Here is a 24,932-nt window from a genome sequence, read left to right as displayed (position 1 = left end):
TACAAAGAAGGCTACCTACAGAATGAACAGATCAACACCAATAAATCAGACAACATAACGGTCAAATTTTGGACACAACGCGTGTCCTACCGTCATGTGCGGGCCAGTAAAGAAGTCAGAAGGAGAAGGAATCCTATGACTCGCCACCCATCGACTCCCGCGCCTTTTTCTCCTTCTTCAGTCTCTTTCTCTCCCGTCTTGCCTCATCATCTTCCACTTCTTCCACCTTCGCAGCTTCCTTCGCGGCCTTCTTCTCCTTTTTCAGCCGCTTCCGTTCTGTGCGAGCAGCTTCATCCTCCTCGTCGTTCGCCTCCACCGCCATTGAGACGTCGCCATCGGTATCAGCTACCTCCGATTTCCGCTTGCGCTTCTTCTCCTTTTCCTTTTCCTTTGATGGACTGGCTTCTGCAACGGCCGGGGCAGCAGCGGTGGCGGCGGGCGTTGCAGACGGTCCTGCGGTTGGTTCCTGACGGTAACGAAAACTCAGCATCATTCCTGCAGCACACACGAATATGTAGAACTTACCTCTCGCGAGTAGTCGACATAGTCCTTGCTCCATTCTGCCGGGGTGACACCCTGTATCTTTTCGCCATACTTGCCGAGCTTCCCCTCCTTAACCATCTTTTTCTTCTCCAAGGCTTTGGGTCCGAGACCCCACCGGCGAGGGTATGTATCACGCTCCATGATGCAACGCTTGACCTTCGCAACGACACCGTGATCACAGGTGGCGAGCTCCACCGTCGACATTTGTGCTATTGCCAAAGCAATGGCTTCACCTAAGGACGAAATGGGTTCAGGGCAGTTTAAGTAAGTATTTGTGTTCAGATAGGCGACGTGGACGCGTACCCTTCGTGGTCATGAGCACGACCTCCTCGTGAAGCGAAATGTCGGCCTCGTAACGCAGCAAGCCGGGAATCATCAACTTCGCACCGTAACAAACCGCGTTGACTGCACTGTCTTTGACCACTATGCGCTTGTATCCGACTAACAATGACTCTAGTGGTCGAATGACGCGTCGCAGATATGTTTCTAAAGCAGGGGGGAGTGAGTTTGGGTTCGTGTTTGACACGAAGAGCTCTTACCGTCTCGTGACGTATCGTAGACCCACTGTGCATCCAGAACATCGTGCATCGTTACCATGTCGTCGTTCTCGCTCAACGCACCACTCCGTACACGTCTCAGTTCCTGCATATGACCACCCACACCTAAAATCAACCCCAAATGTACACATAATGTCCGAATGTACGTGCCCGCCTCGCACGACACCCAGAACACTGCAAGATTGCGCTTCTCATCGAACTCAAGCAGGTTGGATTCATAAATGGTTCGTATTCGCAGCTGTCGCTTGACTGCGGAGATTAGCGGGGGTCGCTGAAACAGCGCACCTGTAAGTGTCTGGATGGCGCGAGGGAGGGAGGCAGGGTTTGGGAGGGTTGAGTGGATACGCAGGACTGCAACATACTCCTTTCCTGTACGGTCGAGATAAGTACAGCATGAATGTAGGAGCAGGGCGGGCTTACGCACCTGCGCCCTGCTGAGACTTCACCAGCCTGGTTGCCCGGTCAATGCAGACAATCAGGCACCCTGTGACTTTTGGGTCTAGAGTACCACTGTGGCCAGTCTTTTCCACCCTCAAAATTCTCCTCAGCCACGCGACAACTTCATGTGAGGATGGATTTGACGGCTTGTCTAAGTTTATGACACCAGACCTATAACATGTTCATTCAACGAGCACAACGTGCCAAATAATAACCTCACATACTTGACATATGATGTGATGTCCCGCTTCAAAGGACTGCAGCCAGAAGGTATGGGGGTGAAATGCGCAGACCGCACAAGTAGTTTGTCGTAGTTTTTCAGGAGGAGAGGCCATTGGGACGTGTCCAATATTGGTTGGGTGCTCTCCGACTTGATGGAATAGTCGCCCAGTAGCTGAGCAGATGCGACTTGTTCGCGGGTGAGCGATTTGCGAGAGGCCATGGTTGTCTGAAGTTTTCAGCAAACCTGCAAGTCGCCGAGATCGCGCCGCTGAGACTCCTAATTACGAATATGAGTGTGGGAAAATACAGGTTAGCGGGCATCTCCGACCCGTGGTAAACGATCGGTGCAACTGTACAGTACACTGGCACGTGACAATTCGCACAATTTACCTGCACGAAACGGTTGCTCACTTTCACCTCAAGAGTCCGTGCCACCCGTCAAGATGGTCAGTTTCCAGTACCGCTTTGCTGAGTCCACTTCTCAGTAGGCTTATACTGGATTTCTCTCTTTGTGCTCCATGAAATAGCCCAAAGCCGCCTCCGGAAAAGCTGCTGCTTCCAAGCACAAGTTTGTCATTGACTACTCTCGTCCAGCGGGCGATGGTGTCTTTGACGGTGCGGCCTTCGAGAAGTTCTTGCACGACCGCATCAAGGTCGACGGCAAGACCGGTCAGCTTGGCGAGAGCGTCAAGATCACTCGTGATGGTGCGCCCATGACCTCGGGCTCATTCACCCTCTTGACGATTGAACCATTTTCAGCCGACACTAAGATTACCGTGACTTCGAACATTCCCTTGTCCAAACGGTATCTCAAGTACCTCACGAAAAAGTTCCTCAAGAAGAACACACTCCGTGACTGGATTCGGTGTGTATTTGCTGTTACTTGCGCTACGTCTACTAATGCAAAACATGCTCAGCGTGGTCGCCTCGTCAAAAGACTCATACCAGCTCCGCTTCTACAACATCCAGTGCGTACTTCTTAGTCCATAATATCACATTGTGCTGATGCCTCGAGCAGGAGCGGTGCTGATGATGAGGACGAGGACTAGATCCGTCGTACGATTCATGTCGTTGTCCTGTCTTGTTGTAGGAAGCATTCATGCAACCCATATATGTTGCTTATGTCTTATAGTCGTGGCATAATATAGTTGCTGTAAGGAGCAAAAACTGAAGGCATCCTGGTGTACGCGTGCTACATGCTACATATTTCACACACCTGTGAAGGGTGGTAGCGTCCTCGAGATTCGCACAGACAGAAGACCAGTGTAAACAATACCGAGATTCATGTATTCCTGTTGTGTATCACGACCGTAACCCCATCTTGGTTCTCTAAGGGATCGTTTACCTTGAACTTTCCCAGCACCATCATGGCGAGATCGTTCCACAGCACCTGAGACTCTAACAGAGGTTTGCTACGCATTTGGGTTGCCAGCAGTGAGCTAATCTGCGCGCGCAAAACCTTGAGGGCGATGCCTGACTTCGGGGTGATGCGAAACTTGATCTTGCGATCGATGTACACAACGTCGGACGCAAGCTACGAGAACATGTGTGATCGTGGACGGGATCAACCTGGGGGGTTTTGCTTACCTTAAATTCCGCCTCTCCGCAAAGAAGTAGGAGGGATATATCGTCCACCGGCCCCGTCTCCCAAGCATACAATTTCTTGGAATGCCTGTAAAGTGTCGAGTATCACTAAATCGTCGGATTGTATGCAATCGATTCGCTCACATCAGTGTGAAGTAGCATAAGTGATTCACCCCGAAGTCCTTGGGTTTCCTACGGAAGTTGACGGAGGAAGGGTGGAAGAACGCCGCCTGGTTGTTTGTGATGGTGCGCATCCCGCCTTGCATCGGGTCGACCGCCAGTATTTTGGGATACAGACCTGCTGTCAGGGCAGCATTGAACAGAAAGACGTTCGACGAGTTCAAATCAAGCTCTGCAGGAACAGCGACGAAACGTGTTCTGTTACGGGTGAAGCGTGCCCTGTGGGTACTGTTAAATCGGACGCCCCAACCGAGTAATTACGAAACCAACCTGCTCAATTCCAGAACAAATGCCTTATCAACTTGTATGAATGAGGAGTCGACCAAGTAGCTACAAAGCGGTCATCGGTGAATGCGAAGTGATCAAACGTTCATATAGATAATCATACCCCAGGAATTGCTGTCGCAGTTCTTCGATCTGTTGCAAGTTCTACCGCAGAGAAATGGAAAAGTGAATATTTTCCCCGTCATCTCACAGACAAGGCCGCTTACCTGATGGCTCAAGTAAGTTGACTTGCAGAACTTGCGGGCAACGCCATTTGCACAAGCCCGGCGCCAGCTGGCGAACGCGTTATGAAGCGTGAGGAAATCGGAGTTTTCTGAACCATCTCAACATTTGGCAAGCCGACGAGGACGAGCAGGTGCTTACCGACTTGGAACGAGAGCTTCGCACGATCGGCCTCTTTCTCCAAGCCAAGCGGAGAAAGGAAGGGGGACTTGGAGTTCAGAGTAGCCGCAACAGTGAGAGCCGGATCCAAACATCGGAAGAGTGTCGCGATCAGCAAGAACTTCCCAAGATGCACATCCGTAGGTAGCTTGCTCAACAAGCGGCCCATAGGCGTAATTTCTTCATTTAGAGTGAGGGCACGAACCTGCAACAATTCTATCAGTTGTGTAACAAGGCAGAGATCGGTACAAGAAGCCCTACTTCGACCAATGAAGAAACGGCCCTTTGGATGTTGACAGGCAGAGGGGGATCCAGAGCACGCGAGAGGACGTCTTCTACAGAGGAACCCAGTTTAACCTTCATAATCTTGATGCGTAATGCAAGATCGCTGAGGCTCAGCCGCATCATCTCTGGGTCGGGATGTTGCGCCAGCTAATCACCACGGTAAGTTTGTTTTGATCAGGTAAGGTGCTCAAACGTACCTTAGTATCATGCCTCAATTTTGTGAAAAGGTGGAAACAGAGCCCTGACTGCACTCGCCCTGCACGTCCACGTCTCTGAGCAGCATTACTTTTTGCCACGAAGGTCTCGATCAAACGACTGATTTGACGTTTCTCGTCGAACCTGGAATATACAACGAAATCAATGTCAGGTCACAGGCACGTCACATACAATAAAAGCTAACCTCATTTCACGATGCTTTCCAGTGTCGATTACACAAGTGATGTCAGGAATGGTGATGCCGGTCTCAGCGATATTCGTAGCTGTGCCAACACGTGAGGCTAATTAAAGGGTCTGCAGGGTTGCGAGCGAACCTATGACAATTTTCCGGATGCCCTGAGGAGGAATATCGAACACTGCGCCCTGATTTTCACTGGAGATCATAGAATGGAGAGGGTAGAGCTTGAACTGCAGCTCTGAACCAAAATAGCGGTGCTCGGACAGGATGTCGTTCAATCTGCGAATCTCTCCCATGCCGGGCATGAAGATCAAGATAGCCGCAGAATAGGTAGTGTAGGTTGGATCCTCAATACACAGCCGCTCCAACAAGCGGACAATGAGATCGTAAGGGATGACACGTTCATCCAGCAAGTTGACGGTGGAAACGGTGTTAGGAGAGTAGCGTTTCTCCAGTTTCACGTTATCCTGTTCGGCCTCTTCGTCTTCATCATCTGCGGGAGCCGTATCTTCTGACCAATCCACTTTGGCTTTGCTCTGATTAAATTTGTCCTTTCCTGGGGATTGAAGGTCATATGAGGTAAGCGGAGAAAGGCAGGACAGCAGACGACGTACCACGTCTAGCATAAGGTGAACTTTCGGTGATCTTCCACCGGGTAAATTCTACCGCATCCTCTAAGTACCGGACATCAACGGGGAAAGTCCTTCCAGGAACGTAAAGGATTGGACAACCGCCAAAGTAGTCGGATATCTTGTCAGCATCCACAGTCGCTGACATGAGCACAACTCTGTTGCAGGACTCAGCATCTTGACAAGAGAGTATGGCAAGAGGGCACTACAAGAAACTCACTTCAGATTGGGACGTTCTCGTAGCAAAGATTTGAGCACAATGAGTAGGAAGTCAGATTCAATGGTACGTTCATGAACCTGAGATTGCTCTGAGCATATTCACCATTCCAGGTGCGATGCACAAACCTCGTCAATGATAATGTGCTGGAAGGCAAAATAAGTATTCCGCTGCGTCAATTTGATACTCGTACTGACCGTGATCTCGTCAAATGCAGTGCCTTGTCCTCCTTGTCCACTTCCACCCTCCAGCATTCGTAACGCAATACCGTTCGTAACAAATGCCAAGCGTGTTCGACTGGTAATATTGCTCTCCAGCCGGATCGAGTACCCCACGATGGAGCCGAGGGTGCCCACAGCACCAGGAACCTCGCCCAACTCACGCGATACTCGCTGTGCAAGAGATATAGCGGAAATTCGGCGAGGTTCCGTGCAATAGATCTTGCAATCTCTCCCTAGCGCGAGCTGGTGTTCCAGGATGAAGGCTGGAACTTGAGTTGACTTCCCACTTAACGGAGACATAAACGAGTGTAAGAATATCAGCCATTCACGTGACTCACCACCCAGTTTCACCACTTAGAACTAGTATCTGAGACCTGTCAAGAATAGAGGTAATTTCGCCGCGATACCTGGCAATCGGGAGTTGCTCTCGTTGACGCTAAGGGCGAAGGATGTTGAGTACCTGGAATATCCACACGTACTAAATGATACTCACGAGCATATCCTGGTAAGGAGCGCTAGCTTGTCTGGTCCTGAACCCAGCTTTGATTTGCTCTGGAGTGAGGTCATTGCTTTGACCAACATTTGGGATAACGGGCAAGTCCTTCCTGTCGAAAACATCTCTGGATACCTTGCTGTTAGCCTGTGGGAGCATCTATGAACATGCACACGCTTCACGGAGAAGTACCAAAGAGTACCAAAGAGCTCACCTTGCGGTCGACGTTCATCTTGGGCTCTATGATGACCCGCAACTTGGCCCATACGCTACGGTTGACGGCATCGTTCGTGACCTTTCTTTTTTGCTCCAGTTCGTCCCATAAATCTCGGTATATGGCAGGCAGCAACCTGAACGTCGTCTGACTACTTACGCCCATGGATCCAATGCAGGCAAAACCGTCTGATCTGGGGAAGGTCAATGCATGCATAGCGATGGTGGAAATATATTGCTCGGCCTGAGACATATCATGGCAAGCAATATCATCCATGCTCCATCCTTGTGTCTTGCCTCCCTCCCAGTGTATCTCAACGGCGGCCCTCTTTGCACGACTGAGTCCGGAGATACACTGGTATGAAATGGCCGCGAATCTGTCGACTTTGTGTACGACTTCAGATAACAATGATCTCGGTGTCCGGCCAGACCAGTGTTTAGGTAGAGCCATGTCGCGAACAGCGACAGTGACACCGCGATCGGAAACTTCTGTCTCGGGCATCGCCTCTAGGAGCTCGAATAATCCTCCGTTCGACTCCTCATCCTCGTTGTCGAAGATATCAGAACTTGTATCCCCGACAACTGAGGGAGGGGGTTCTTTCTCGGGCGGACGGTTCCTGCAACGCTCTAACGACAGTAAAGTCTGGACGACGGGGACTTCACCACGCAATCTGGATCGCAGGGCAGCTGCATCCGCCTTCTCGCGTTCAATACGAAACTGGGCTTCAGCTTCCTCCTGATCGAAGAAATAGTCCTTCTTCACGTCTTCCAAACGTTTTTGCAAACCCCGCAGGAAAGCAGCATCTCGAGTTTCATCAGGCTGTCTTCTATGTGTGGTTAGGTCAGAAATTTGCAACTTTAGTCTTATAAATTCAGCATTGGCGTCATCCGTAGGCGACTGTCGCCCATGGTCAGAGAATAACGGTGTGTGAGTTCCACCTATGTCAGTCTCTTCTGGCATACCGTCGTCGTAATGTAACGAGGTCAGTGAAGCGCTGGTTGTAGGCTCAAACACCGAGATGTCTGGGTTCAGGCGTCGGGAAGACGAAGATACACCATGAGATGAGTAACCAGACACTGATGATGGTAGTACCGGAGTGAGAGAAGTCCGAGGTGACTGAGGAGTGTTGATCGTCGGTGTCTTGGGTTCACTTGCTGCTCTCGATCCTGATATTACACGTTGAGAATAGGATTACGATGACATAAGTCGAGAATATACAGACCGTTTTGCAAACCAAGTTCTTCTTCTGCGCAATGAAGGTGAAGCTGATAAAACGGCCTAATTAAACAGCCGCATATTACGCGAAGATAGATGAGAACATACCCAAGCAAATGCTTCATCTAAATCAACCCCTTCTGTAGCCCTGAGACATTCTTCAACTCTGTCTTCAGAGAAACCTAATCGTCTAAGAACTCCATATGTAATCGCAAGGCGAGCAATGGCCTTCTCTTCGGTCTCATCCAGAGCCCTCTTTACTTCAGGAGGATTAGAATTTTCCAATAGCAAACGTAGAACAGATTCACCTCCAGCGTGATCAGATTCAAGAGCCAAAGAAAGTACTCTATCAACTAATCTACTGTCCCAGTCAAGGCGAACCAGCGTTTCTGAGAACCGTTGCTCTTGCTTGATCGCCTAGAGGGAATATGCATAGTGCTCAAGAAAGTCTAGTGAACATACACACCTTGATTGTCCGCACAATATCCTTTTCCGTTTTATCTTGTAATTTGTCTACCAAAAGCTGCAGAGATTCTTCCTCGTGCTTGTCCAAGTCGTAATCGTCCGTTGGGGCTTGAGCAAGCTCACCACCGACGGGAGTTGTCCTGATCGCGTCTTTAACGATTGGCGCCGCGTCGATGGTCTCAGAGATGTCAACTCCATCTTCCTCTGCCGGTAGAACAACCTTCTTGGGAACAGAAGTAGTCGCAAACCCCCTCGCGACGGCCTTGAGCTGCGTCTTCTTCTTCTTGGCCATGCCTGACGGACGAAGGACAGTGAGATGTCGCCTTTACTAGGGCACTTCTTTATGGCTAAGCTCCCATCTGCGACAAAACGCTGCTTCGACGACCTAGGAGATGGATGGCCTTGTATAGGAACAAACTGTTTGACCAGGGTTTTTGTAGGTGTTAGTTCAGCCAAAGATAAGAGACTAGCCAAGGGTAAAAGCGAGTGCAAGGAGCATGGGTTTGCGAGAATCAACACATGTAGGGTAGCGAGCGAGTGCTTCACGACGCGGCCACTTGTCGAAATCTTCAAGTACGCGGCCCGCAATTTGCCGACCCAAGACGCCACCATCCCGAAAACCTGGGGCCGCCGGAGGCAAAACGCTCAATCTTCGACGCCCGAAAATACCCAAAAAGTCATCGAAAGTTGGGTGTGGAACACCCCCCGCCGCCGGAGGTTGGGTCCAGAACCCCCGAAGTTGGCTGGCGGAACGGACCTGAAATTTAGATATATGTGGTGGTTTGGGGGGAAATTTCTCATATCTTGATTCACAAAGCCTGGGTTTTGTAAGGCACTCAGGCCATACAGTAGATGTCTTCTGGAAATTAATTGTGACGAATGGCTTGCAGAAGCCGGCGCTCCACTTGCTTATACGGCTTCCATTTTTGGAACAATGGTGTTCTCACTACCTCGTTACCTCCTTCAATTGTGCGCTCGGAAACTGTTGCTGTGGACTTGGTCTATTGTTTTTTTCAGTTCATCCCATATACAATGCACACGGAGCTGTCACTGACCACGTTCTCACTGGATAACACGACTGCTATTTAAGATGCTGCATCATGCTCGCCTGCTCCTCCAACTCGCTCGCGATCCCCGTCTTTGCTCTGTGAGTAGCGGGTAGAAGTCTTTGGTCAACTGTCCAGATATACTCCATTCTTTAGACGTTCTCGTTCTAGCTGGTCTAATTTTTCTGGCATCCAATCGAAGTTCAGGCTCTAGTCACGATGATTGCAGGCGTGTCGAAAGCTATCACTCAGCACCTGGCACCGGTGTTGGCTCTGACGTCTCTCTTACTCATTCTCTTCTCCTACTTGGCACCCGTGGTCATGTTGTCATCTCGAGTCGCGTTGCTCAGTGTCACTCCGTCAACGTCTTTGGTCCAATCAAACTCCTCGCAGGGGTTGGATGGACCGACCGTTTTCATGGGCGCCCTCGGTGAGCAGGACACTTTAGAGGAGTATAATCATTCCTCATTCACTTTCAGGGTCGTGCTATCGACCAAACAAGGAGACAGGACTCGTCTGCACTTCTCCTACAGTCTCTCCCACATACAGTATGTTTTCAGACTGTACTTTATCCATTTCATAAGCTCTCACACTAATCGCGGGAAAGACCTTTCTGTCCTTCCTGCCAATGCCCCGGATCTTTTGACGTCTCCCCCATCCACGAGCTCGGCATTCATAGCTGTTTCCCTCGCATTCAGCTTCTTATTTTTCTTCATGTTCACGCTCACGACACACCGAGCCCACCTGGGAAGAGCTGGTGCACCATTTGAGAAACCCATGGTCCAACGCGCTACTGCCTGGATTGGTTTCATGGGCTTCATTATCGGTATGACGCACAATTCCCCATTTTGCCATCGTACGCTCACTGATGTTGTACAGGACTCACCTCGTTCCTTGTCATTTACATGTGGTTTGGAAAAGCCGTGCAAGATTTCAACGACGACATCTCGAAAACAGGTTCCGGTGCTCCTGAACTTATCGCCGCTACCAGTAACGGCTTTGTCAGTGAGTGTTGTGTCCAGTTTCGATCTAGCAGATGTTGACTAGTGCACCCAGTGGTGTGGGTTGGATACTCTTTCTATGCTGTCCCCCTTGTCTGTGCTTTGGCCAAACTCCACATCGCAGCGACCGCAGGCAAAGTTTAATCTTGCGTCCCGAGTCACAGATCCCCACGATCGTCACGTATTGGAAAGAACATTTCACTGGCAACGAATGGACATCCCATTGTATTAAAGATTATACCATTGTATCACATCTATTTCAGCAGAGTATACTTAATACCAGTTGGTATATCAATTACTCCTGCCGTCCAGCATCGATTCTCATCTGAACATTTACACTTGGATATGGGAAGCGACAATGATCGCAAAGATACATAACAGACATGATGATATGCCGAATACAACAGCATCAGAACGCAGCCGGCTGCTCATACTGGAAAGGTTCCTCAGCCTGGTACTGCGCAGGGGCGTCGGCAGGCGGTGCCGGCTGCGCGATGATAGCAGGCTCGCGCTGCTCAGACGTAGGCTCCGCGACGATCTTGTCGATTGGCGGTTCAAGGATCTGGACAGAGTCAGGCAGAGGCTTGCGAGGACCAAGTTGACCCTCAGGATCCCAGCCCTTCATGCTAAGGAAACATGGGCCTTTTAGCCGCCGTGTTCCGCCACAACAGAGACAGAAGAAACGCACATTTTGACCTTGATACCAAGGACACCTTGCCTGAGCATGACGTGCCGTACAGCATAGTCGACAAAATCCACGGCAGGCTGACCGGAGTGGATCATGAAACCGTCGGTGAACTTCATCGACTTGGCACGAGCAGCACGCAGCTTGCCAGACACTACAACCTCGCAACCCTTCGCACCGGACTCCATGACGAAACGGAGGACACCATAGCACGCCCTAGACATACATTGATGAGACGTTACAGAACGCGCATCGGAGAATGATGCTGACCTTCTGACAGCAAGTCCACCGAGCAGCTTGTACCTCAAACTCTCACATTGGGCAATGGCGGACAGACCACGGTATTGTACCTTCTCGGCGAACAACTCGAGGGAGTTCTCAGGGAACTTGAAGCGCTTCTGCACCAGGGCAGTAAGCTCGCGGATACGGCGACCCTTCTCACCCAAGACTTCCTGTGTATGGGTAGCGCGGACGATGATCTGCAAAACGGTTAGACCTCTCCTGGATGAATTAAGCTACTCTGCAACGTACCTCAGTGCGGGCGTGGGTCACGCGGACATCGCATCCAGAGTAGCCCTCCTCAGAGAGTTCGCGAGTGAAAAAATCGTTCAACTCGGCGCGGAAGACACCATCGGCAACGAACTTGCGCTTTTTGCTGATCTGGCCGGACATTTTGAAGGTGGAAAAGACTATACCAAGGACAAAGTACTGGTAAGCTTCCTTCGCCGAACCCGCATCATCCGTTGCAATGTGTGCCCATCCAGCCAACTGTCCACCCGATCTCTCCCAGTTTCAACATGCAGACGGTTGACGGGATGCTGAGGAACCAAAATACACGAACCTTGAGGGGAATAGAGGTGGGCCGGGCGTCGGAAGTCTCGATGACGGTCTGTTAGTGGGGATTCGTTTCGGACTCTATGACTGCCTCGCATCACGTGATACGACGCGATCCTCAGGCTATCGCGCTCAGTTGGACGGGTACAAAACGTTCTACACCGACGTGACTTCTAGCGTGCTAACTTACAGGATTTACATTGTTCGTTTCGCGACTTGCGTGAAAGCAAGGTAGGCTATCCTAACAACCAGCATGACGCGCCCTTACACACTAGCAAGTACATAGTCTGCCGTCATGGACGAAGCTCATTAACAAAGATGCCAGCCCCGCCCATGCCGCTGCCAATGCACATGCTTGTACACAAGACCTTCCCACCGCGACGACGAAGCTCCGCGAGACCTGTCACTACTTGACGAGTGCCAGCTGAAGGTGCATAGTGTCAGAGCCTCCCACAACGGAAACGACTAGTTGCACCTACTCATTCCAAGAGGATGGGTCAATGCAATCGATCCTCCACTGACAATGATGTTAATTAGAGGTCCATCAACGAAACGACAGTCACTTTACTTGGGATTTATTTTCTCAATCGGAATTTGAAGTTGCTCCACGCAGTAGGCGAACTGCGATGCAAATGCTTCGTTGATCTTGTTAAGACACGGTCAATGATCGCCGCTTGACTGTATGCGTATCGCACACTTACCTCCCAGACATCAACGTCTTCCTTCGTCAGGCCCGTCTTCGCCAGAATCTTGGGTACAGCAGCTATTGGCCCAATCCCCATGTAGCGAGGCTCAACACCTGATCATTAAATTCAGTCGACTCATCACGGATCGCTCGTGAATAATTGCACCGACCGACAAAACTGCTCGCTACATATTTGCCCACAACTTGCATGCCTTCCTTCTCTGCTCGTTCTCTTGTTGTCAGAATACACAATGCGGCACCATCACCTAGACCAGCTGCATTTCCTGCAGTGGTGAAGGAACTACCCCAGTCAGGAAAAGCAGGCTTGAGTTTAGCGAGACCCTCTAGCGTGGTACCCCTTCGCAGAGTATCATCGACAGAAATGACCGTCCCACGCAATTCGATTGGGACAATCTCGTCGGCGAATATGCCTTGGGCAGATGCCTGCGAAAGGAAGCGTGAATAGCAGTCATAGCGTCGCGGGAAGCAGTACCTAACCTTCTCAGCTCTCGTATGGGATATGAGCGCGTATTGGTCCTGCTTCTCTCGAGGAACGTCGTACGCTTCTGCGACCATTTCCGACGTCCATCCCATGGGCTATAACACCATCAACCGATCGTTGAGACAAGGAATAGTAGCATACATACCTGTACACAATCAATCGCCTGTGGGTGAGATCCTACTTGGTCCACAATCTCCGGAGTCGGACGTGGACTACGTAACACATTAATTAATATAGCTTGCATGATAACCTGTTGGGTGACCTTACTTCAAGGACATGCTCTCCACTCCAACTGCCATACCCAAGGTAATCTCTCGCGACTCGATCGCGTGAGCAATTCCTCTGATAGCCTGAAGTCCAGACGAACACAGACGGTTTACAGTGGAGATAGGAACATCGGCAGGAATGCCGGCTGCCATTGCCGCTGCACGAGAAACATACAGTGGTGATGGTGGGTGACATGTTCCTACATAGTTGCAATATGTTCATGGATGCTGGCACATTGAGGACCGGTATCACATACCTACGCAAATATCCTCAACTTTTGCTGGATCTAATTTCGTCTCGTTCAGAGCGGCCTAAAATACAGCATCAAGCCATCTGTGACGCGTGCATGGTAATTCGCTGCACGTACCTTGAACAAGGCGTGCAGAAGTTCATCTACTGGAGTGTCCTTCAGCTGCCCCTTCTTCGCGCGGCCCATAGCTGTGCGCTTCGCGAACGTTATGACTACATCATCTGGTTTCTTCTCCAGGATTGCAGCCAGGCCTCGAGACTGCGTAGAGATCGAGCGGGCACGAGAGACAGAGGTGCGAGGGACTAGCCTGGAGAACATAATGATGACGAGGAACTATAGTACAGACAGACTTCCGAGAGCATGTCGCAGGTGTGCAGCTATGTATAGGAGACTCGCAGCCGAAATTGGTGGTGAGTTCCCCACAGGCGGGTCATGCCACTACGCTTAGGTGCATCATGCGCGCACATCGGCCGGCGGGTGTCGCTCGCGCCCACCACTATCGAAAGACGCCAACAATATCGTTCGATTGTGTACGGGCTTATCCGGGCTTTGAGCACTTCGCAGCTGGGAATTCACAGCTCTTACGCATTGTAACCAATGAAGGTGAGAGACACCAGAGTCTACACTACCTAGACTGCAGGAATCCTCCGTTTTACAGGGCCAGCCCCTTAGTAAAAGCTGCAGTAAATGATACTGTAACAGCCTGTGTCAGTCGAGGGAAGAAAGGTAATATCTAGCGCAAACCTCGGGTGATTCTCAATCTGCCACCGCAGGTACACCACCCAGTGAGCCATCTCCGTTCTCCTTCGCCTCCGCCTTCCACGCACGGTTCAAGCTCGAGTAGCAATTTGGGCACAGATGGTGAGACAACTTTGGTGATCCACAGCCTGGGCAATGCACTAGGTCTACGATGTGAAGCAGAAATGTAAACAACGTTGCGTATCCAGAGCGAACGCTTAGACACGCACTTCGTTTATCTTTCAGACCCTTGTTTGCACTGCGCATAGCTTTCCGAGAGTGCGAGGTCTTCTTTTTGGGTACCGCGAGTAGGAACGGAGGTAAAAGTTCGAGAAGGGACTGTAGTGTCGGTGTTACCCAGCTGAACGGACGAGGTGTTGTAAGAAACGCTGGAATGAGTGCCGCCGAAAAGAGTGGTCGCCATGCGGGTAATCTGAAGGCCGGCAGAAGGAACTGCGTCTGCCGTAGAGCAATGGCCGCCATGGTAGTGGAAGGACGAGAGCAGCGAGGCTGTCACGGTATCGTGAATCGTGAAGCGTGCAGTGACGGTTCGCTCTCGGGCGGGCGCCCCGGCGAAGCCGATTGCCTTTTGCATACTCATCCTATCGCAAGTCACAGTGCGACGAGTGCCAGGCGTCTGACTTACATACGCACCAACAACACCATGTTCCGTCTTACGCGTCCTCTACTCAACCAAGTTCTCAAGACGACTACAGGCATCGCGGGCCTACACGTACACCACGATCCCCTTCCAGAGCTGACGAGACTCTATCAATCAACACTCTCTGAGCTCTCCGCTATTCCGGAGACTTCAGTCTACCGCCAAGGCGTGGAGGCGCTTACCGAGCGAAAGCTGAAGATCGTGCAGGGTGCGAATGGAAACATAGCAGAGGTGGAGAAGCAGCTCGACGAGGGCCAGATTGAGGTGTCGTTGAATATTGCCCAGGACGAGCTGAGCTTGGTCTCGAAGATGATCGAATGGAAGGCGTACGTTTCCCTCGGTTCAGCTTTGGGCTTCTGCTGAAAGTCGTCCCTAGGTGGCAACCCTTGGAGGAGAAGCCTGAGGCGGGACAGTGGCAGTACTTCGGGACACCTTCGTCGTCGTAATGACTTGGCTGTGTGTGGAGACGGGAGTATTGACGCCTCGACCTAAACCAGCCATCTGCACTCCAGCTACCTTAGGTCCATTTCATTGTCGTTGGATATCTCCTTTCGAAACAGGTTGCTCAGTTACCGTTGTATTTAATGTGCATTCATCCCAAGTGTAGCGAACTCTTATACACCCTCGCAAACCTGCACGGCTTGCCAGATTCCAATCCCCCTGCAATTCCATTAGTCTCCCCAGAGTATAGACGCTTTAGCTGCTTCAATCTTCGTGACTCAGGATATTCAAAATTCCATAACATACTAAATCAACCTGGGTTTCGCGACGGTGACCTCAGACATCAAAGCTTCCCGTGTCGCCATGAGATATCCATTACTAGAAGGCGCGGGCAATAAAATCATGACACATCTTCACAAAGCTTCCTAAGGTACTGTACTCTGTAGTTCGATGCAAAACTTAGAGGACGAATTACTAACGCTGACAGCAGGATTTGAACCTACGCGGGCAATGCCCAAGTGATAATGAGAAATTCAAATCACTCGCCTTAACGACTCGGCCATATCAGCGTCGCACTCCTGACGAAAGTTATAACACTTGACAAACTGACGTACTCCTGAAACACCGGGACTCATCGCCGGTTTTGACAGGAGGAGTTTTGTTCAAGCAAAGATACGCTGCGCAGGCAGCTTCGACAACAGCATGGACTCGCTGATCCCATTCACAACCTCGGGGTCGCTTGTGGATTGCGTCGACAGTACGTCTATCCAGAGTCAACTCAAGGAACACCCACCCAACCTGAGCCCATAATCCTATTCCTTCGGTCCGCTCATGTATCCATCGCTCCTCGCGTCTCGCTCCAACCAGGGAAGATGCTGGTGGTCCTTCGAGACGGCAGGAAGTTGCAGGGGGTCTTGAGATCGTACGATCAATTTGGTGCGCGAGTTCAACACTTCGGAATCCCACCGAAGTGAACTAAACCGCTTCCCAGCTAATTTAGTTCTGGAGGATACGGTCGAGCGAATATATCATCGTGATGTGTTTGCAGAAATGTGGCGGGGGCTGTTTCTCATCCGCGGTGAAAACGTTGTCCTGCTGGGCGAAGTAGTATGTACTTTCCGTCCATTGTTAGGGCTGCTTTCATCCTCCTTCTGACCATATGCAGGACCTGGACCAAGAGGACGACGTCCCGCTCAGACAGGTAGAATGGAGTGATCTGGAGCCATATCACAAGCAGGATATCCTCAACAAGAAACATCACGAAGACGTCAAGACACAGGTTCTGTTCGAGCAGAAAGGATTCTGCAAGGAAGGCGGCGAAGGGGACGGATACTAATGTACTTGTCGTTGGGTTTATTCGATAGACGAACTCCAGCACAGGCAGATTCATTACGCCATAGGAGTCGTCACTACCTGTATTTATCTCATTGCTGTCTCCCAGTTGTCTCTGATATCTCGCGAGGATGTCTCATTATCTCCTGTGCACGTAATGATATAATCGACAGCAAAATGCAAAGCATCGAAGAGACGTCACAAGAATCGAACAAGAGGAACCAATAAGGATACAGTGTCATCGATCTAGTTCTTCCGTTTCTTTCCCTTCTTGACCTGGTCACCGTTTGATTTTGAGTGAGACAAATTATTGGAGGAGGCTTTTCCATTCAATGGCTGCAAGGGTGAACCTGTGCCCATGGAAGAGGTGCGGGCTTTAGGGTCGATAACGTCTTCAATTTGTCTTCGGATCTCTCGTTCACCGGTGGTGAGCTGCAGCAGGGCAGTCTCCATCGTCTCCTTCTCGAAGCTAACTTCGGCTAAACGTAGCTTCTGCCATCTGCAAAATGAAGAGGAAAGTAAACATGCAATTGACTACGTGAGGACAGTGAGCGGACATACCCCGCATGACGGTCGCACTTCTTCTTCCCCTTGCACCACCACTCGCCCTCTTCAGGAGCACCATCAACCTGCATGTGCTCACCCTCCACCTCAGCCCCCTGCTGATCCAACTCCTCGTAGCTCTCCAAAACGCCAGCGCCGAACTCGGCATATTCCTCGTCGCCGAAGCACAGTCGCTGGTCCCATCCGCACTCGTCGAGTGTCTCCGCGCGAGCGGTCGCGTACTCCACGAGCTTCTCCCGCCATACGACCACTTCCATCTGTTTCTTGAGCTCGTCACGCCTCTGAGCAACCCTCTCCAGTTGGACGTGCAGGTGTGCCATGTCCCGCTCGACTTTCGTCTTCGTTGGCATCACGACTTCAACAGGAAGGTCTGACAATCGCTCAGCGGGCATAGGATGATTTCCGTTGAGCTTGGCGGCGTCCGCCGTTTCCTGCACGTCCTTCACCTCTTTGACGCAGACCGCGACACCCTCGCGCTTGTCAGCGCTCTTGACACTCTCCCAAAGACGCCTCTTGTCACCGCCCCAGGCGTCAATGCGAGACTGCATATATAGCATGCCGCACTCGTCCGAGCAATACTTCGAGAACGCACCGCGAGCGGGTTTGTGACAAGCACTTGGTGAGGACGGGTTGGGGTGCTTGAGGCCGTATAGGCATCGGCGTTTGTATGTAGTTCGGAGGGAGAGATGTGGGTTGCCTGGGGCACGCGTCGATCGTCAGCCTAGCACAGCGAGCAGAACGACGACAATACGCACTCTCGATGCACGGCGGACATATAAACTGGTCGACAAGGTCTACTTCGACATCCGGCATGTTCACGCATTGCGTATGATACCACTCATCGCACCTACAAGGGATCACAGAGAAGCCGTCAGTATAAGACCAAACGGTACTGTATATGCGCCGTTAATTGCTCACCGATCACACGCGATCATCACTCGGTCCTCGTCATAGCTTGTCTTGCACACGCAGTAGAGTTTATCGTCCGTGTCAGCACCATCCTCGCCATCAACTTGCCCCTTGCCTTCAGGCCCCACCGAGCCACCGGGCATAGCAGATGTGGACCGCGAACGAGACGTTCCTGCAGCAGCAGAGACAGACCGCTTGGGTGCTGACGAGCCAAGTCCGGGAGGAGGGGCGGTCTTCTTGCCTTTGGTCATAGGGGCAGGAATCGCAGGCGTGAGTGAAGCGGACGCAGGACTGAGGGCAGAGGTAGCGCCGTCCTTACTACCGGTAGCCTTGACTTTAGGTTTCGCCGCAGGCTTGGGCTTCGTCTTGGGAGGCTGCTTCGGCTTCGGCATAGGCTGCAACTTGACGTTAGCAAGTCAACGAGTCAGCGCGCATGTATCCTCACCTTCTCACTAATGTCCTTCTTCTTGTGATGAGAAGCCACACTGACGACCCCAGAGCCTTTCGTCTTTGCAGGACCCGTCAGCGCAACTTCCCTGGAAGTGCCCACGTTGGTCAGTGCCGGAGGCGGCATTGACTCACGTTGGACATCAGGTGTTAAGTGAGCATGTCTGGCATCGGATGTTCGCTTGCTGGAGTGGGTGTGCTTTGAGTGAGCCGACGGAACATGTTTCGGGCGGGAGTGTGAAGGTCGCGGCTTGTCGTCCAAAAGACTTAAGAGTTCGTCCTCGACGTCGAGATCCATGAAGTCATCGCGACCGGCTGATTTGTCGTCTGGCACTGCGTCGGCAGCGAGATCAAGCTCTAAGCTGAGGCTAGTCTCGCTTCCCTCAGCCTTTGCCGACGAGAAGGGTGCTACCTCATTAGGGGCGTCAAGCTCTTGCTCGAGCATTGCTAGCGGAGTCGGCGTGCGGGTGCGACTTCGTGCATACTTATGTTTCTTCGAGTCGGCACGGCCAGTGTGAGGCAACGGGTCTTCGGTTGGTGACGCACCTTCCTTGGAATCGCGTGCATGCGACGGGAAGGAATAGGAAGGGGGTTGTTTCTTGTCCTCGACGGGAGACAACGCCCGCGTCCTTCTCGGAGGCGACGCTGCAGCGTAATGCTCGAGTAACCACTCGTGCGGATCCTCCTCCCGCGTCTCAATCCTCTGTGAATGCTGAAGCTTGGCCTCGCGCCTTCCATGTTCATCCCGAGGAATCGCCTTCCCCTTCTCCCCGCCCTTTGCCTTTTCCCCCTTCTCCTTCTTGTGCGCAGGTCTCTCGCGCCTCTTCTGTTCTTTCTTTTCCGGCTGTCCTCCCGGTCCCGCGAATACTTCTTCACTGTGCTGCGGACCGCTATCCTCGGGCTGCAGGCTCGGCGCGGGTGGGGTTGCAGCTGTGGGTGCCTGGTAACTAGATAACGCGCTTTCGGTGCTGCCAGCCGCACCTCCACCGTCTCCTCCCGGACCGAATAAGGGCGATCTCTGAGTTCCTTCACCTAATCCGACAATATTGGCAGGAGCAGGTGCTTGAACAACCTCCGACCTAAATTGAAAACCGGATGGTGATCTAACTTCCAAGGGGGACACCGAGGAAGCACCGGTCAGTGATGAGTGATGATGTGACTCCGCCATCACAGGTACGTCGAACGGGGCGACACCAGAGCCTCGACGCCTCTTCAGGGGCGGTTCACCATCCCTGTGAGAAACAAGGGCGGGAATGTCAAGGCCCAAAGCAGGATGAGAAACTTGTGGACTTGGCGTTGGCTGTTGAAGCTGTCGCTGCTGCGCCGCCTCTGGTTGTGCACTTGCGCGCCCCATGACAGGGCTCAAACTCGTTCGAGGGCTGTCATTCCTCCTCACCGCCTCTGAACTCGATATCTCCCCGCTCAGCCTCCTCCGCTCCTCCGTTGCAGCTTGCACGAGCGCCTCCAGGCCGCCGAGACCGCTCGAGCGTTGCGGGGGTGAATAGGAATTCAGGATGTTGGGCAACGCGGCAGCCGACGTATTCCTAACTGTAGGGACGGGGTCCGATAACGCCAGCGCAGAATGTGGCGGAGGAAAGGGGCGCGGCTGAGGCACCCGCTGGGCGAGTTGATGACTGGTGGAAAATGGTAGAGGTGGACTCGCAGGCCCAGACAGAACGCGGCCTTGGACGGTTGCTTGGGCCACTTGATGGTAGGACAGTTGAGGAGTGCGATACGATGATTCTGGCTGCGTCACGGGATTATAGTAGTTGATGGGAGACGCAGATGCGTGGCGGCTAGACAAGACTGGTGATTCTGAAGCCTGCCGATGCAGAAGTAAGTTGTAGATGGAGGCCGGTGACTGCGAGGGCGAATGAGGTGGGGGCTGGATGGCGTAGGGCTGTGACGTCGACGGGGAGTCGGAGTGCTCACTGCGTGATGAAGAAGGCCTCGTAGAGTAGGACGTACTCGGTGGCGAGTAGGAATGTTGATGGTAGGGATCGGAAACCCTAAGCGAAGGCTGAGGATGTGATGATTCAGCCTGGAGTGGCGGGCGACGGCCGGCATGATCAGTGAAGTCGAAACCATGGACGGAGAAGGCTGGTCGGGTGTCTGCGTAGCCTGCGACACGATCTGGGGAGCGGTGTCTGTATGCGGACCACGATTGCGTTGTAGGGGGTGGCGAATCGTCTTCTGAATGCGGGGACGGGGTGTGTCTCCAGAGATGGACGGGCTGCAACGACAAGGGCACGATGTCGCGGCTAGAGCCAGCAGCAGGCAAGTTACTTACATGCTCAATGTTCGAGAGAGGCCTGTCATGCGCGCGCACTCCTGACGAGCGCGATTCGAGGATGGGGCGCGACTGAACAGGGCTGGGAGATGGTCGAGAGGGAATGGAGGCCGAGGGTGGTGGCGAGTCATCGGGGCACAACAAGGAGGAGATGGCGAGCCGGCGAGCAGCCATGGGAAGTCGACGGCGAGCACGGGCAGGTGGCAGACGGAAGGAGGACAGCGGCGCGGGCAGCGTCAAAGCAGGGATAGCCTTGCTCAGCTCGCTCAGCGCCGCGGTACTTTCGGAGGTCACGAGCCGTCCCCACCCATGATCATCGTCCTCGGGCCCGGTCGTTCCCACCAACGTCTCGGCCAGCGTCGACGCTCACGCTCGCTATCGACACACAATCGGTAGATCACAATCTCGGCTCACACACAAGGTAGACACCATGCAAGAGAAAATAAAATTAATGACACCATCAATTGTAAAATAACATTGACACCATCAATTGTACAACGAGACATTGCGACGCAACCCACACAGCGGCCACGAAGAGCCAGCTGCTGGACAGCATGTCCATCAACCAAGCACGAGCACGCCGCACCCAAGTCCCATCGTTCGCAACCTTGCGGTCTTCTCCTTCTCCAGCCCATTATGACGGTCTCAAGGTCCTCGACCCACACCAGTCCTTACGGCGGGCGAGTCATCGTCGAGATGCTTTTCAAGGCTGCAGAGAATGGTCAGCATTATGCGTGCCAGCGAACAGACATGGCAGCGCACCTGTGTTTTTGCGTTGAGAGAAACGCTGATGGGAGAGGCTTATATCCAGAGGATAAACTATACAGTGGCTGAGGCAGGACCCCGGGGCGCGGTTGCGGAGTCCACCGAGACTGCTCGTGCGCCTGTGCGCCCCTCTCTCAGCCTGCAGATCGTCGACAATCCGCTCGCCGTACAGGCATCTAATCCGCTGATTGACTCCTAAAAGGGCCCCGTCAGACATGTCGGTGGCCAGCAAAAATCCCTTTGCCATCCTCGAAGGTCCGTGTTCACTGACGATCCCACTCCATTTGCCTTTGTTGATCTGATCCTTTTCGACCTTAACTCTCAAACTCTGTTGTGTCCGTGAAATGCATGGTGAACAGACGAGGACGCCTCACAGCCGTCCACTCCGGCTCCCGCCCCCGCTACAGCAGATGCATCTGCTTCCCCGGCTCCGACGCGCGGCACCCAGAGAGGCCGCGGCGGCCCAGCTTCGCGAGGTGGGAGGTACTACCAACGAGGAGGCAAATCCGCTCCTTCCGGTGAGAAGGAGAACCAGGACTCTGCGGAGGATACCGCAGCCGGCGAGGCTCCGAAGAGGAGATGTGCGTTTTTCATATTGTCGCCGCTCGGATACATCTTGAATTTCAATCGTTTAGTCGACGGTGAAGGTCGTGGACGTGGTCGCGGCAGAGGCCGTGGTGGTGACCGTGGCGGTGACCGTGGATCTCGCGGAGGACGTGGACGTCCCTTTGACAGGCACAGCCAGACCGGCAAAGTGTATGTCGTCTCTCTGGGGATGCATATCCGTGGGACTTATCATAAATTAAAGCGACTCGGAGAAGAAAGTCCACCAGGGCTGGGGAGGCGACGAGGGCAGTTCCGAGCTCAAGGCCGAGGACGCCGCTGTCGCCGACGCTGTTACCGAGGCGCTCGGCGCCACCACGACTAGCGATGACTGGGCTGCCCCTGCAACCACTGCCGCCGATGATTGGGGAACCTCTCCTCCCGCCGGTGATCAAGCCGCCGCGCCTGAGGGTGAGAAGGCTGGGGAACGCGAGGGGCGGAGGCCTCGTGACCGAGAGGTCGAAGAGGAGGACAACACACTCACGTTTGATCAATACCTCAAGCAGCAGAAGGAGCTCGAGATCGTGCCGAAGTTGGAGGTCAGGAAGGCCAACGAAGGTGACGATTCGATCTGGAAGGATGCTGTTGTCATGAGCAAGAAGGACGTAGAGGAAAAGGCCTACTTTGTGGGCAAGGTGCGTTATGTGTGTTGTTACATTCGTGATTTTGTGTGCTGATGCTTTACTGCAGTCCAAGACGGCTGCTCCGAAGGCTCGTCCCAAGAAGGAGGAGAAGGTTTTCCTAGAGATTGACGCTCGGTTTGAACGCCCTCAACGCGGTGGTCGCGGTCGTGGCGGCGACAGAGGTGAGGGTCGTGGGCGCGGCCGCGGCCGCGGAGGCGGAGGCAGAGGCAGAGCTAACGGGGGTGGTGCTGCTGCTCCCGCCCTCGATGTTGATGATCAAACTGCTTTCCCTTCGCTGGCTTAAACATAACGCAAGCGTCGATGGGCGGCATTCGTCCCAGGGTTAGTGGAAAATTTGAATGAAAATTCGTTCAGCACAAGTGTCAGGTGGTCCTGCGTCCCGATTCACCTTGTGGCCCTCTCTACCGTCCCGCCATTCATTGCATACATATCCCCGTCTCCTCTCTGACAAGTCATCGCGTGTCCTCCCTGCTCGTCTTTTGTTCATTCTTATCCGTACTCGCATCCTTTGATATGATTCCGGTCGACTAACAGATATCTCCATTGCACATATGAAGGTTATGATATGTTACCTTATGTTTTGTGGCTCCATATAACTATTTTGTTGTATCCATTGTGTGAGGATGCCCAAACGTCCCGGCGCTTCACTCCAAGTTTGACTTCGTTTTGCAGCACCGTCGCGCAGGTGTCTTGTCGTCCCTTGCGTGAGAAAGGCAGAGGCTCGCTCCGAGCCACTGGCCATAACATAGCCAATGGCGAGCATGATTGAGACAATCTATATCGCCAGACACGGTACGCACAAGCTCACCATCACCCAGCCCAGCACTTTGCTCAGAGTTGTCCACTGACAGGATACCGGTTGAACTGGGTAACAAGTAATTGGTGCATGCGATCTCTCCTCACGGAAAATTATTATACACTCTGACATTCACGTCATGATTGTCACCCAGGAAGTCCGAGACAGGTGCGTCTGCTTGTGTCGGGACATTCGCAAGGACCTCGGGGGTTGAGAACATCTCAACCGTGATGCAGGCCTTCCTCGCGATCCACCTCTAGCTGCCTTCGGCCTGACACAAGCCCAAGAGCTGGCCGACTATTTCCTTTCCCTTCCCGCTGAGGAGCGTCCGACTGCTATATTTTCGTCGCCCTACTGTAAGTATTGAACTGGCCGGCTCAAAAGTGCGCACATAAATATTAGGGCCCTTGTAGATCGGTGTCTACAAACTTCCCAGCCCACCTCGATTGCTCTTGGAATACCAATCTATGTCGAACACGGTGGGGCAACTACAGAAACTTCACCAAGCTTCGCTACTGACTGTTTTGCACCAGGTCTATCAGAATGGTATTCTCCAGTTGCGCCGGGGACAGGCCTCCATCCGCGTCCTACATCCGCGTCCTCCCTCCGCTCTTACTTTCCCCACATCGATGACTCGTGGTCGTCAATTTGGTATCCCTCCCGCAGAGGCGAGGACGTCGAACAGTGTCACGATCGCGTCAACGGTCTGCTTTGCGCGCTCATTCCCGAGGTCGAGCGCAGATTCTCCGACAAGCACAAACGGATACTGCTTGTGAGCCATGCTGCCACCATCATCGCACTCTCGAGAGAGCTCGTGGGCAAAAGGGACTTACCACTGAGGGTGGGCTGCTGTACATTGTCGGTACTGGATCGGCCGGACGATACCAAGATCGTCGGTCATTGGAACCCACAGCGTTTGGCGGATGGGGGCCATCTGAAAGATGGTGCTTCGAGAGAGTGGGGTTTTGAAGACATCCTAATCGCGAATGGAAGGGTCAGCATTCTACCCATGTTACCTACTGTGGTCCCGAGGCTGACTCGTTGCTAAGGTTGTAGATGATCCCGGCCAACCAGGTTCAGAGCACGAATCGGACGAGCCGGTAGGATTGCAATTGACGAGTCGTACCGCACGGATGTGATCGATAGTGA

At 52.7% G+C, this 24,932-nt stretch overlaps 12 protein-coding genes and 1 non-coding gene across 13 annotated transcripts; 6 read left to right on the top strand and 7 right to left on the bottom strand.

Annotated features, from left to right (window-relative positions):
• Positions 1–133: 133 nt before the first annotated feature.
• On the bottom strand, positions 134–1,980 carry SCP_0111790 (Centromere/microtubule-binding protein; the record flags this gene model as incomplete). Its single annotated transcript, XM_027753407.1, has 6 exons — positions 134–466; positions 526–776; positions 847–1,029; positions 1,083–1,469; positions 1,525–1,709; positions 1,763–1,980. 6 exons carry the CDS (start codon positions 1,978–1,980, stop codon positions 134–136), a joined length of 1,557 nt encoding a protein of 518 aa, XP_027609208.1.
• A 69-nt stretch (positions 1,981–2,049) lies between these two features.
• On the top strand, positions 2,050–2,809 carry SCP_0111780 (60S ribosomal protein; the record flags this gene model as incomplete). Its single annotated transcript, XM_027753406.1, has 6 exons — positions 2,050–2,069; positions 2,119–2,206; positions 2,288–2,465; positions 2,520–2,625; positions 2,678–2,728; positions 2,779–2,809. 6 exons carry the CDS (start codon positions 2,050–2,052, stop codon positions 2,807–2,809), a joined length of 474 nt encoding a protein of 157 aa, XP_027609207.1.
• Positions 2,810–3,042: 233 nt separating this feature from the next.
• SCP_0111770 (Uncharacterized helicase) lies at positions 3,043–8,615 on the bottom strand (the record flags this gene model as incomplete). Its single annotated transcript, XM_027753405.1, has 22 exons — positions 3,043–3,294; positions 3,348–3,432; positions 3,489–3,743; positions 3,795–3,854; positions 3,913–3,953; positions 4,016–4,122; positions 4,173–4,395; positions 4,452–4,622; positions 4,673–4,814; positions 4,876–4,954; positions 5,006–5,425; positions 5,484–5,656; positions 5,719–5,795; positions 5,844–5,861; positions 5,913–6,222; positions 6,275–6,372; positions 6,430–6,576; positions 6,644–7,809; positions 7,866–7,908; positions 7,967–8,118; positions 8,167–8,275; positions 8,325–8,615. The coding sequence occupies 22 exons, from the start codon at positions 8,613–8,615 to the stop codon at positions 3,043–3,045; spliced, it is 4,419 nt and encodes a 1,472-aa protein (XP_027609206.1).
• A 973-nt stretch (positions 8,616–9,588) lies between these two features.
• Positions 9,589–10,514, top strand: SCP_0111760 (predicted protein; the record flags this gene model as incomplete). Its single annotated transcript, XM_027753404.1, has 5 exons — positions 9,589–9,799; positions 9,849–9,917; positions 9,977–10,195; positions 10,249–10,374; positions 10,426–10,514. 5 exons carry the CDS (start codon positions 9,589–9,591, stop codon positions 10,512–10,514), a joined length of 714 nt encoding a protein of 237 aa, XP_027609205.1.
• Positions 10,515–10,779: 265 nt separating this feature from the next.
• On the bottom strand, positions 10,780–11,727 carry SCP_0111750 (40S ribosomal protein; the record flags this gene model as incomplete). Its single annotated transcript, XM_027753403.1, has 4 exons — positions 10,780–10,996; positions 11,059–11,271; positions 11,326–11,534; positions 11,587–11,727. The coding sequence occupies 4 exons, from the start codon at positions 11,725–11,727 to the stop codon at positions 10,780–10,782; spliced, it is 780 nt and encodes a 259-aa protein (XP_027609204.1).
• A 455-nt stretch (positions 11,728–12,182) lies between these two features.
• SCP_0111740 (3-ketoacyl-CoA thiolase B, peroxisomal) lies at positions 12,183–13,911 on the bottom strand (the record flags this gene model as incomplete). Its single annotated transcript, XM_027753402.1, has 10 exons — positions 12,183–12,313; positions 12,369–12,406; positions 12,458–12,534; positions 12,591–12,688; positions 12,745–13,018; positions 13,073–13,171; positions 13,222–13,288; positions 13,344–13,542; positions 13,600–13,654; positions 13,711–13,911. The coding sequence occupies 10 exons, from the start codon at positions 13,909–13,911 to the stop codon at positions 12,183–12,185; spliced, it is 1,239 nt and encodes a 412-aa protein (XP_027609203.1).
• Positions 13,912–14,349: 438 nt separating this feature from the next.
• On the bottom strand, positions 14,350–14,814 carry SCP_0111730 (hypothetical protein; the record flags this gene model as incomplete). The annotated part of the gene is made up of 2 exons (XM_027753401.1): positions 14,350–14,498; positions 14,562–14,814. 2 exons carry the CDS (start codon positions 14,812–14,814, stop codon positions 14,350–14,352), a joined length of 402 nt encoding a protein of 133 aa, XP_027609202.1.
• Positions 14,815–14,995: 181 nt separating this feature from the next.
• Positions 14,996–15,438, top strand: SCP_0111720 (hypothetical protein; the record flags this gene model as incomplete). The annotated part of the gene is made up of 2 exons (XM_027753400.1): positions 14,996–15,318; positions 15,369–15,438. The coding sequence occupies 2 exons, from the start codon at positions 14,996–14,998 to the stop codon at positions 15,436–15,438; spliced, it is 393 nt and encodes a 130-aa protein (XP_027609201.1).
• Positions 15,439–15,911: 473 nt separating this feature from the next.
• Positions 15,912–16,002, bottom strand: SCP_t0111710. Its single transcript is given in 2 exon segments — positions 15,912–15,956; positions 15,966–16,002. It is a non-coding gene; the product is annotated as a tRNA-Ser (tRNA).
• Positions 16,003–16,135: 133 nt separating this feature from the next.
• SCP_0111700 (U6 snRNA-associated Sm-like protein) lies at positions 16,136–16,769 on the top strand (the record flags this gene model as incomplete). Its single annotated transcript, XM_027753399.1, has 4 exons — positions 16,136–16,190; positions 16,301–16,369; positions 16,425–16,540; positions 16,599–16,769. 4 exons carry the CDS (start codon positions 16,136–16,138, stop codon positions 16,767–16,769), a joined length of 411 nt encoding a protein of 136 aa, XP_027609200.1.
• Positions 16,770–17,011: 242 nt separating this feature from the next.
• Positions 17,012–21,149, bottom strand: SCP_0111690 (hypothetical protein; the record flags this gene model as incomplete). Its single annotated transcript, XM_027753398.1, has 6 exons — positions 17,012–17,264; positions 17,327–18,026; positions 18,085–18,176; positions 18,248–18,633; positions 18,684–20,918; positions 20,976–21,149. 6 exons carry the CDS (start codon positions 21,147–21,149, stop codon positions 17,012–17,014), a joined length of 3,840 nt encoding a protein of 1,279 aa, XP_027609199.1.
• An 806-nt stretch (positions 21,150–21,955) lies between these two features.
• SCP_0111680 (hypothetical protein) lies at positions 21,956–23,270 on the top strand (the record flags this gene model as incomplete). The annotated part of the gene is made up of 5 exons (XM_027753397.1): positions 21,956–21,995; positions 22,100–22,321; positions 22,376–22,496; positions 22,549–22,978; positions 23,034–23,270. The coding sequence occupies 5 exons, from the start codon at positions 21,956–21,958 to the stop codon at positions 23,268–23,270; spliced, it is 1,050 nt and encodes a 349-aa protein (XP_027609198.1).
• A 469-nt stretch (positions 23,271–23,739) lies between these two features.
• SCP_0111670 (Uncharacterized protein) lies at positions 23,740–24,922 on the top strand (the record flags this gene model as incomplete). The annotated part of the gene is made up of 7 exons (XM_027753396.1): positions 23,740–23,779; positions 23,839–23,869; positions 23,938–23,951; positions 24,020–24,139; positions 24,197–24,262; positions 24,317–24,777; positions 24,833–24,922. 7 exons carry the CDS (start codon positions 23,740–23,742, stop codon positions 24,920–24,922), a joined length of 822 nt encoding a protein of 273 aa, XP_027609197.1.
• Positions 24,923–24,932: the final 10 nt, after the last annotated feature.

This window comes from Sparassis crispa, assembly GCF_003851025.1.
Source record: "Sparassis crispa DNA, contig_000000F, whole genome shotgun sequence".
Lineage (NCBI taxonomy): Eukaryota > Fungi > Basidiomycota > Agaricomycetes > Polyporales > Sparassidaceae > Sparassis > Sparassis crispa.
Note: the sequence above shows the minus strand (reverse complement) of the source record. Positions and strands in the feature narration are given on the sequence as shown.